The sequence below is a fragment of the Medicago sativa genome, chromosome 3 (genome assembly GCF_051527215.1).
Source record: "Medicago sativa cultivar Bolivia chromosome 3, Bolivia_mono, whole genome shotgun sequence".
NCBI classification, from domain to species: Eukaryota; Viridiplantae; Streptophyta; class Magnoliopsida; order Fabales; family Fabaceae; genus Medicago; species Medicago sativa.
In genome coordinates, this window is record NC_140751.1 from 7,037,286 (window position 1) to 7,049,640 (window position 12,355).

The window sequence follows — 12,355 nt, forward strand, 5'->3', positions numbered from 1 at the left end:
CAAGCTGCTATTAGAGTTTTACAATATCTGAAATCTGCCCCTGCCAAAGGATTATTCTATTCGGCAACTTCTAATTTGAAACTTTCTGGTTTTGCAGATTCTGATTGGGCGACTTGTCCTACAACTAGAAAATCTGTAACGGGCTATTGTGTGTTTCTTGGATCTTCTCTAATTTCATGGAAATCCAAGAAGCAGTCTACCGTCTCCAAATCAAGCTCAGAAGCTGAATATCGCGCATTAGCAAGCCTTACATGTGAACTGCAATGGCTAATGTACCTCTTTAAAGATCTGCACCTCTCTTTCTCTTCTCCTGCTTCTGTTTTCTGCGACAATAAATCAGCAATCTACCTCGCCCATAACCCCAGTTTCCATGAACGCACTAAACACATTGAAATAGATTGTCACATCATCAGAGAGAAGATTCAAAATGGCCTGTTGCGACTATTTCCCATACCTTCTGCTGCGCAAACAGCCGATGTACTTACAAAACCTTTACATAGTCCCTCATTTCTTACTTTCATATCCAAGCTTGGCCTTCATGACATTCACAGTCCAGCTTGTGGGGGAGTTTTACCTACTGATATTACTTGACCAAATGTGTAATTAATTCTAATTGATGTAATTGATTGTTACTTGGTCAAACTAGTTTAATATGTAATTAATTATAGTTATTGTCATTAGCTGGTGTGTCTTGTTACCAACGGCTCTATAGTTAGGCCATATAAAAAGAGAAGATGTTATTCCTCTCTATGTACAGAAACATATATTTTTCTCATATATCTCAGATTAATACAATTATCATATATTCCTATTTATTTACTTTTCTCTTTGGCTTGATATCCTCAATATCCAATGTGGTGTATGAAGAAGTATTTCGAAATGTCTGATGTAAAAGTCATGTCTATGATACCTTACTTTTACCTAGGTTTCATATATAATACTCTTGCATTACAATAAATCTGTAACTATATTCTATGATGTTCTTAAATACTATTACATATCATGCTTTATACCTTTTCCATAAATTTAAAGCTTATTATGTTTTAATCTCACCTATGGCTTATAAGACCCGTGCGGCGCACGGGTCACCTATCTAGTATATATATATATTCACTTGTTACTCTTATTTTGGCAAGCAATTCAGTTCATATTCCAACAAAACCCTAGTTGTTTTTTAAGAGGAAAACCCTAATCGCTTTTGTTACCTCTTTTCTTATTCTCTAATTCTCGACATTGTTAACACAAACAATAGGGGGAAAAGAAAAAGAACTACAGCCACGCTTATATATTATTGCTTTCCTCCACTGATCCGTACAAAGTTATAATGGAAACTTCTTGTTCCAAACAAGGAAGAAAGACAAGTGATGACAAAAAAAAGAAGAATATGAATGATGCTGTCAAAGCCAAAGTCTCAAAATCTAGGTGCGATAAAATTAAAAAAATAATGGGAGCTTGTTTTTGCCAACAAGAAACAAAGACAAGTGATGGCAAAAAAAGGAAGTATAAGAATGATGGAGTATTAATCTTTTCAGATGATTGGGTAGATTGTGATTGCGGTGGTTGCGATGGCTGTGACTGCGACTGCGACTGTGGAGGTTGTGTAGATGTGTGTTGCGGGATTGAATGGAGTGGTTGCTTCGGTGATTAATAATTTTTATTTAATACTTAGCTTGATGATTATAAATTCACTGTGAGAAAGTTAGGGTTCGAACCCACTACAACGTCATGTTGTTCAAGGGGATCGTAGTTAGCCTTTCTTATTTGAACTTGATCATGTAATGTTTCATCATGCTTGAGTGTGATTTTTTTAAGATATTCATATTGCCTTTGAAAAAAATAGTTATAATTTTTAAATCTTGTTTACTCTTGTTTTTTTTTTTTTTTCTTTTTCGTTTATAATTCTTTACTTGTGGTTTAAGTTCTAAGTTTTTAAATATATTCATGTTTGCCACTAAAAAAAATTAAACCCTGTTTGGATTAGGTAAATAATTTTGATACATGGATTGTAGTTTAATTTATTTTCTCAGGCTCCTTTCTGTATACCTCTTAATTCCTTTTGGCCTTACGGATTTTTAAGCAAAAAGTATCACCCTCTCTTATTTAGTGGCTAAACTATACAAATATAATAAACAATACATGAAGTATAAAGTACAACCTCCGGTCACTAATATAAGCAAAAATTCACTTTCTAAATTCATTCAATGAATGATGTATGTAGCCTATAATAAAGACTACATACATCATTAATTGAATGACTAGAAATTGGATTTTTGCTTATATTAATGACCGGAGGGTGTATATAAAACTCGTTATTATAGAACAGACATGTTCAATGGCAACAAGCCAAACAATGCACAGTTAACCCCTCAAAAGATACAAAATAGCTGCTACTCTGATGCTTTTTGAAATAAATTGTGAAGTTCCATCATCCAATGTGATGATGGATAGGACACAAAAATCATGTATACAAATAGTGCATCATTGATTCAATTGGTCAAATCATGCACTTACTTTTATTGGTCCATTTGTACAAATAAAGCGTTGAACAGAAACTTTTCTCTCCAATGCAAGTGTTTTGATGTATATTATATGCCCTTGAGTTGCATTCCATGATTAAGATTCTTTCTGATGTTGAACAATGACTCAAGAAATTTTTCAACCTTGTCCAATTCTTTTCTTTACCTCTCAAGATAGGTTGCTTGAATGACAAGAAATAGTATCTGGTAGAACAACTGCATCACCAAACAAATTAGAACATGTTATCAACCAGTCACATTAGTATAAAATTTGCTAGTCTTAATTGGTCATTGAAATTGTAGGACTCTATCACTCTAGTCTGTTACATTATCGATATTCCAAAATAATCCCTGAAATTGCATAGTTTGGTCAATGAAACTGTAGGACCGTATCAATTTAGTCCCTGACATAATGGATATTCCAAAATGTTTTCTGGAATTGCAAAATTTTAATCAAATTTTCCCGCCCTTGGTATTTTTAAGGACTAGAACAACATTCAGTTGGTAATATCAAGGATGAATTTGAAATATCAAGGATGAATTTGAAACAAAGTGAATAATATCAGAGATATATTTGATAACAAATCCAGACAAAGGAAAGAACTTGGTTAGCATTTCACAATTATTCCAATCGAAAGATGAGTATATTACAAGGGTGAAAAACATATTTAAGCCTATAATTTAGTACCTTCACAAATCCTTGCCGCACCATATTGTGATCGGTAACAATGAAGGACTTCAGTGTGGTCATTTTTCTTGTAACATGAGCATGTCAACTAACCTGTATCATCAGCATTTACATTAGTCTATTTAGAAATTTGAAGTCACAACAGCTGAAAAAAATCACGTTACCTTTATCATGGCGGTGTAAGGGCAGAATAAGACAACCAGCTCTATTTAGTTCATGTTGAATCAAAATAGGTGGCTAAAATTGACCTAGAAATGGTTATCTCAAGGAATTACATAACTATCAAAACAAAAGTAAATTGCATTTCCTGTTTTCATGTTAAAAAACATAAAATTTGGCATAGTTACTGTGACAATTAGGTATACAAATGAATAGAATATATTATTGCAAACAACAAAAAGAAAAAAGGAGCGTGACCCTAGATGGAAACGAAAAAGAGAAAGAAATATCCATCGACATTATTATCATAGAGGCTGAAACCAATGTTTTAAAATCCGGGCCAGAGTTGAACCGGTGAGACCTTCAGCCTCCCAGTCATGGATCAAATGATTCAACCATGGTTGAACCAGATGCCAAATAAATAATAAAAAACACAAAAGGTATTTTAGAAGTAAAAAGTAAAAATGTACTAGAGAATAAAAACCAATTGAACCAACCATGTTCCAATTGCAGTTCAACCACTTCAATCTGATTTAATCAGACCATAATACAACTGATGAGATCAAACCAACCGGTGAACTGGTAGGTTCACGATTCAGCTGGTTTAATCAGTTAGTTCAGTCCATTGTTTGAAAAATTGGCTGAAACGGTTGACAGACAAGCCAAAGTCATCGTTGTATTTCCTTAATCCATTTGCAACTTCTAGTTAAGTATAAACATATACTAATCTTTAAGTTTGTCACATTGTTTAAATTACATTTATGCTATAAGCTATACTCTAAGTGTTACAAGGATGAGAACCGGTTATGAAACCAAGTCAGTTTCAAGTTAATTCCCTTCCCAACATAAGAAGAAAGGGGAAAAAGAAGCAGATTGAAAAGGGCAGCAAACAAAAGTTTAACTAGAAAAGCTCAAACTCTTCACAATCATCTATATCCTCTAAATCATTTGCATTCTCCTTCTGTGCAGCCATAGATGGAGCACTAGTTCCAAAATCGCGAAACTTGGGGAGCTCCGGTGGTGCCGCACACCGTATTAGAGCCCAGTTGAGGCCTTCAAAGAAGGGATGCTGTTTTATTTCTGCAGCACCTTTTATCGAACCTAATCGATTTTCAGGATCCTTTATCAACAATCCCCTGATCAAATCTCTTGCATGAAAACTGACTATAGGAGTACCTGGAAACTTCAGGCTCTCCGACACGACATTTGATAATGTATCATCATTTGATGGACCTTTGAAGGGAGTCTTTCCATATAAAAGCTCAAACAAAAATATACCGAAAGTCCACCAATCTACAGCGTTTCCATGTCCCTCACTTTTGATGATCTCCGGAGCAAGATATTCATATGTTCCAACGAAGGAGTTAGACCGTGCATTGGTAGGCTCAACTACAAGCTGTGGAAGTGGACCAACTTGAGCAGCTATGTCAGCCTTCATCTTTCGAGATTTTGCCCCGGGAGACAATAGAATAGGAGCAAAGCAGGAAACTTGCCAATCCGGTTGGAGACAGAAAGGGTGTATGCAACTATCCCCTGAGCAAGGATTGGAGGTCTTCTTTGCGGCATCTGCATCGGGTGAAGATGGTTTGACTAACATTGGATTGACAGAACATCTGAGTGACAAGTCAAAATCTGTCAGCATAATATGTCCATCTTCGCGTACTAGGATATTTTCCGGCTTTAGATCTCGATATACAACTCCCATCATGTGCAAATACTCAAGGGCAAGAAGAACTTCAGCAACATAAAACCTGGAAATGCAATGACATTACTTTAGTCAGGAAAATGACTGGAAAGTTATCGACTTGCATTAGTTTGTCATCCAGGGAAACCATTTATCGAAAAATACAACATTTATCGGTAAATATCCAATTTGGTCCTTGAAATTGTAATATTGTATCAACTTAGTCCTCCACATTATCAATATTCCAAAATGATCTCTAATATTGCAAAAAGTTATTCAGGGTTGTCCCTTAATATTTGTAAGGACTGTAATGACATTAAGTTGGTAATGTCGAATGTGAATTGAAACTACGGGAATAATGTCAGGGATATAAGTATTAACAGATCCAAACAGAGGGATAAACTTGATTAACGTTTTCTAATTTTGTAGATCATTTTGGTATACTGATAACGTGGAGAACTAGGCCAATACAGTCCTTCAATTCTATGGACTAATTTGGGTATTTACTCCAGCATTTATACTTGAATAAGAACTCTACAACGTTTAATGATCATGTATAAGATGTTTAAATAATATAAATCAATCTAGTATACCTAATCAGCATCCTGCTGAGTTGTAGGTACATAAAGACTATTATTTTGGCTACATTAATCAATACAATTTTGAAATTTTCTATGTGATTTAATTCTCTTGGGGATTCCCATGACCTTCCATCCCTTTCCAAGCAAGATTAAATTTCAAAACAGCAAATAGATATCTTTAAGTAATGAACAAGACTAGAAAATACCATAAACCCTACCTAGCTGCTTGCTCCGAAAAGCTCTTGTACGTTTGCTTCTGTCGCAGCACATGCAGATCACCGCCTGGACAATACTCCATAACCAAGCAAGAGAGCTTAGTCGTAGTAATATGGGAATATAGTGTAGGAAGAAATGGATGATCCAACATTTGAAGGATCTCTCTTTCAGTTTGAACTCTAAATGTTTTCTTCCTGCTAGCCAAAAATTCATTGTCCATAACTTTCAGTGCAAAAAGGCAACTAGTACCAATTAGTTCTGCAAGATAAACGGTTCCAATGTCTCCACTACCAAGCTTCCTTATCAGCCTAAAGTGCCTCAAATTTAGGTTACCATGCTGCTGTTGAATCGCACGAATAGCTTCCCATCTCGAGTGTTTTGACATGTGCGGTCGTTGGCCACTGCGACTCGAACCACTAAGATTGCTCTCTTCACTGATACTTGTGCTACTAGTACTATACTCACCCATGCTACTTTTTGAGCTCTGAGAGAACTCACCCTTTTCCTTTGATCTTGATTTTTCGTCAACTTTTGTAACAAGAAACTTAGTTTTCTTACTGAAATTCAAACTAAAACCAGGTTTACTTGAATCCCTACTAACATTAATTGAGTTAACTTCAATGCTATGATTTGAACTGCACGGAGATGGTTTATCGTCATTTTCTTTAATATCATGCTTAAGATCAGAATTTCCATTCTCCTTGTTGAAACTACTAGTAGCGCAGCTTGAGGCAGAACATTGATCTTTCTTTACCTTTTTCTTAAGGAAGTTCATGTTATTGAATATTGGTTTTGCCAAACATGTGCTAAGGCTTGAGTTTTTGCCCACTCCACTATCATTGCTAGAACTAGGTGGACAAGATGCACAATGAAAATTTTTCTCCCGGTCCTTATCCGGCATTGAAGAACTGAGACAAGATTTACTCGACGTAGCAGGATTCATTCTGACCTCTAGCACTTCCTCGGTTCGTAGCGTTTGCTTGCCAGCTTCAACCTCAGGTGAAAGAGGAACAATTTGATCTTGGGACACAAACCTAGTTGTCATTTCTGTTAAGCTTGTTGCATTGACCACAGGAATAGAATGATTAGCACTTGAACTTGATATTGCTACATCGGGAAATTTACCGGAAAGTGTAGATATCTCTGGCACTAGGGAGATTTCAACCAACTTCTTTACCGTGCCAACCTCTGATACTCTTGATGAGCTGCATTGCTTTGATACTCTCTTCAATGCAGCCATTTCTGATGCCTGAGAGATGCACAATCCTCTAAGTGCCTGCTTTAAACTAACAGGCTCCGCGATGCCAATTCCAGAAGCCTGAGACGGACAAACTTTAATCGGCCTTTTAAGAGAACTCTGTTGCGACCGCGAAGTACTATGACCTCTAGATGAACTTTTAATCTCAATAGCCTTGAAAAGACGATCAATATCAGCCTCAATCGAGTACCTTTTTCCTGATTTGTAGGAACAACTACTCTGAGGCTTTTCATCTGTTTCGAACTCGGGAAATATCTCTTCCCTGTATTCCACTATCTCACATGTATTGCTAGATGCATTCATATTTGATGATTCGGCAAAATAACTAGCGATAACTTAGCTCTATCTTCTCAATTATAAAGATGACTCACATAGAGAATTGCAAGGAAATCAAAATCCACAAAGGAGCATCCTCCGGATTGAGCAGAATTGAGTGAATGACATGAATCCCTTTAACAATGTAAAACCAAGCATCAAAACCTGAAATTGTAGTAATAGTAATAATATTTCAGATTTAGTTAAGATAAGAATTTCAGTCCAACTGAAGAGGTTAGATAGTTATAATTTAATGCAGTAGAATCTATATAGTCTATATGAATTCATCTTGAATATTATTCAGTAAACATTTGAAATATACTTTATATAGCTACAAGTGAATTAATTTAAATCCAGATTGAATAAATAGGAAAAAAAAAATTAAAAGATTAAATACTTTTAGAGAATAATTATAGTCACCATGGATCATAATTAATAGCAAGCTTGAAACTTAATCCATCAATTATAAAAGGGTAGCTATAAACACAAAAAAAAAAGACTTTTAGCTTTACAATTAACTTGGAAATATATAACCAAAAAATAAAAGAATTAACCCAGCAAACACCTCAAAAACAAAATAAATAAATAAAAAGAAAATACAAAACAAGTTAATTAATTATTAAGCAGGGAAAAAAGGGGTTGAAGAAAAACATTACCTGAAACAAAATCCAAAGGAATGTGAGGGAAAACTGAAAGAACCAAAAATAGAAAATATGAAAATGGAAAATAATAAGCTTAGAGGGGAAGGTTGAAATATTGAAGAGGGTATTCCTAGGGTTAGAAGTTTGAAGTTTGAGTGTAAAAGACAGAGAGAGATGGAGGGATAGTGAATGAGGAAAGAGAAAAACATAAAAGGTGTGAAATGAAAATCACAAGAAGAATGAGAGAGAGAGAGAGAGGCACAGTCAACTCAAAGTACAAGTAAAATAGTGTAACTGCGGTTGCTACAAGCACATTACACTACACCTACTCTATATTTTTCTTTCTTGTTTTTCATTAGTGTTTGTGTTGTGTGTGTAGCTAAACTGTTACACCAACATTAATGTAACACATGACATGATGTTGTGTTCCAGAGGCACACATACACGACAGACACACAGAGGGGCATCTAAGTGTATCTATGTCGATGAGTTTTTTTTTTTTTTTTTAGGAATACATGGGTTTTCAATCATCAACTTTTTTACTATCTTTTTGAACTCTATTAAAAGAAAAATTTCATTTTTTGGTTTTATTCAATAAATTTTGATCTAGTTATTTAAATGAAGAGCAATGCTATATCTCTAGAAAAATAACATCAAGAATTCTTCAAGAATAAAGAATAGCCAATCACAATGCACTATTTGCCACAATTCAAGGAGGTGTGGCTGAAAAATAGGAAGTGGACAAATAAATCATCCAATTAAAATTTGCCAACTATTTCTTGAAAAATTCTTGAAACTATTTTTATTGAGAAGTAGCATTTTCCTTAAATGAATATAAAAATTGAACTTTTTGTTATAATAAAGACCAGAGTTGTATTTATCTATCTCTTAATCTTACTCTCTTCATTAAAAAATAAAAATATAATTAAGAGAGAAAAGCAAAGAATCTAATTTGTATTTGGATCTTGTTAACAAGTGTCTCAGAAACATTGATTAAGGAATCCATAGATAGAAACTCTGTCTTGAAAATGTAAGTTGTTACTTTTGATCAAGTAAGAATTGCACTCATTTTTAATAAAAACTTACTTATTTTGATTGCTTAATCAATGTCCATGATGCACTAGTTAGCATTCTCCTTTATATTTTTAGATTTTGAATAATTTTTAAGTATAGATTTACCGTAGATAGAGTATACTTAAAAGTTTAAAGCCAACTCAAAATAAATAAAAAAATGTGAACCCCATTTTAAATGGAGAAATGATTTTCGAACACAAAAAGGACACCGAACACCGTATAATATACGGTTGGGATACCCATACTTTGGTTTCCATATTTTGCTTTTTTGGTTAGTGTCTGTCTATCGTGTCAATAAACTTATCTTCCAATAACAAAACTCTTTTGGATGAGGCCTAATAAAATAATGAGATATATGTCAAAATATTAAGCGTGAGTCTCTCTATGTAATGCATAAAATAAGTATTTTTGTGGTCTTACCCTTGTGCAAGTCTTGGAGTAGAAAGATCAATGTGTGATTTCAACCAAAATTGTTTTTGGATAGGATGAAAAACTTCAATTGTTACATACTAAACCTAAAATGTAGGTTAATCCTAACCGAAAGTGTAGAAGTTTGTGGGCGTAATCTAAGGTTTCAATAGGGATCTTAAAACCCTAATTAACGGTTTGCATTCTCTACTATAAATGTGCAACACATTTACATATCTCGATTGTTTGTTCTCATATCGTTGAGATCACTTACAATTGATTCACTTATTGTATAATCTAAACTTATCGGTCTCAAATCGATATTCGAGATTGATTATCACATGTAACTATATGATAATTTTACTGCAAGGAATGAGTCCCTAACTACTGCGGGTTGACAAAAAAAATACGGTTGTGAATGTATAAAGTTGTTGTGAGTTTGCTAGGTGAGAATTAATGTGGCTTTTAAAAATCCTTTGGTGTAGTGTTTAATAATAATGTGGTCCTCGTCTTCATCTTTGATGTGCAAAATGACCTTGTCGGCTTGGATTTTATGTGAAGAAGAATTATTGTACAATTTTAGGGGAAAGCAATAACCTATCTTGTATTGCATTTGTTTGTTCAGTTCTGTCCATGCTAGTTTACCTAAAGATTTTGATCTTTATGGTCCTTATGCTTGTCTCATACGTTACACATTTAAGAGAATGGTTAAATATGTTAATTTTTATAAAATACTTTCTTTTTTTAATTTAGTTCCTACAACTTTTTTCTAGGTTTGAATATTTTCAACAATTGCTTTTTCACCAAAATTATCAAATGAGGGACTAAATATAGATTAGATTTGTTGTAGAGATTAACTTGATACTAGACAATATTTTATAAAGGCAAACCATATTTAACAAAAATAGGTGGTATACGTTTCTTTTAAAGAAGTTAAACTAGCCTATTAAAATTGATACTAAAAAGAATTAAATATGAGACATTGAAGAAAAAAACACTCTTCAAAGACTCAAGTTGTATACATTGTTTGTAAACTAGGGAGCAATTGTATTAGTTTTCTTTTAGTTAGTCATCTTTGTTTATTTTATTTTTAAAGAAAGCTAGTTAGACATCTCATTACTATAGTTGTAAATGTATCGTTAGGAGATAATCTATAAATATTAGAAAAATGCTCTTCTCCCAACAAGTTTTGCTCACTTCCAACTAAAGTTCCAAAAATACTCCTATATGAGTTAACTCATGCATGTGTTATACCCAGTGTGAAGCGGGTGTTTTTTCATGTTTAACACCTCCGTGAGTTAACTCAAGTGTGTGTTATACCCAGCGTGAGTTAACTCAAACGGATGTTTTTTCATGTTTAACACCTGCGTGAGGTAACTCACGCAGAGGTATTTTGGTAAATTTGATTGAGAGTAAGCATTTTTTGTTGGGAGAAGAGCATTTTTCTAAATATAATTGTCAACAATCTTTGAAACATAAGGTAAAGTTAGCCGTCAGTCCAACACATCTTAACTTTTATCATTAGAAAAGTGAGAATACTTGGTGTTTTTAGGATATTTGATTAAAGGATAAAAAAGTTAAGTTTGTATGAGAAAATAATATAGTTATTATATTGACTAGTGTTTAAATTGGACTCTCACTTTTAAAAAAAAAATGGTATTCTCACGTAAAGTTTAATGTTAATTGATTTTTTTTTTTTTTTATAGATTTTTTTCACTATAAATAATCTTACTCTAAGTGTGTTGAATACTAAATATGAATCTCTCTTAGAATTGAAATTACAGTTTAACTCTTCTTCTAAACTCAACCTCCTTTAGTTATTTGTATTGAATTCTTGGGCAATATATTTATGACACTTGTTTTTAGAATTTTGGCTTATCTCTTGTAAGATGAGGATTTTGGGTTAATTTTAGCTTAGAATTTTGGGTTGTAAGATGACTATTGCCCAAACTTGTAAACTCATGTTATGTCTTATTTTATCAAATGTGTGATTCTTAACGCACTCTGCTCACATCTAAGATTGGACATCTAGAGTATGAATTGAGTGATCCAATAATAGTGACTTGATAACAGGTGGTCCCCTCAATTTTGGATGAATTACCATATTAGAATATAGACTGAGCCTAAAACTCAACACTATAAAATCGGTTTGTATGGTAAAGACTTCTTTTACATATGAATTCATATCCATGTCTTATCTATATAAGACCCTTAATACTCGTTAATAAGACAAACAAAGAAACAATCATTCACATTTGTGATCCTACAATTGCATCAAAATTTCAATGGATGTCCTTCCCAAATGTGGTGATCACATTCAATGGAATTAAAATGATAATAATGGACTTGTTTCATGCACTAAATTATGGAAGCTTTCACGTGGATTGCCATTGACAACAGAACTACCAAATTCATGAACCCCGCTAAGAAAGTGTTGCAATTTAATTAAACCCTTTGAAAGTTTATTAATGAAAAGGGCATATGACATGTGATATAAAGGTTCAAACACACGAGAAATAACTAAAATTTGTAACCTTTGGTTGGCACTTGTTGAATTTTGAAAGCTTAGAACTTAATGTCATGATGCCAAAACAATGAAAGGCAATGCTTTTACTTGTGTGAGTAATAATGATGCATTGCTGGTAAATAAGACCAAAGACACAAACCAAACCGAAGGATACAAAGAACCTTTCTCTTTTCCTTCTTTGTGTAGTTTTTTTTCAAAAAGGACAAATAATAGAATACAAGGAAAGGCTTGCTATTGAGAAGGGGCCATCATTCATGGAGCATAATATATTGTGATGATGGCTACGAA

General features: G+C 33.6%; 1 protein-coding gene across 2 annotated transcripts; it reads right to left on the reverse strand.

Annotated features, from left to right (window-relative positions):
* Window positions 1-4,069: 4,069 nt before the first annotated feature.
* Window positions 4,070-8,515, reverse strand: LOC146935303 (serine/threonine-protein kinase D6PKL1-like). 2 transcript variants are annotated; one of them, XM_085750483.1, is made up of 3 exons: window positions 8,074-8,515; window positions 5,847-7,582; window positions 4,070-5,114 (listed from the first exon to the last, which is right to left on the reverse strand). In XM_085750483.1, exons 2-3 carry the CDS (start codon window positions 7,403-7,405, stop codon window positions 4,265-4,267), a joined length of 2,409 nt encoding a protein of 802 aa, XP_085606609.1. In that variant the 5' UTR covers window positions 7,406-7,582; window positions 8,074-8,515; the 3' UTR covers window positions 4,070-4,264. The 2 variants fall into 2 exon arrangements, with proteins under 2 accessions (XP_085606609.1, XP_085606610.1); XM_085750484.1 differs by having other exon boundaries at window positions 5,847-7,552; window positions 8,074-8,431.
* Window positions 8,516-12,355: the final 3,840 nt, after the last annotated feature.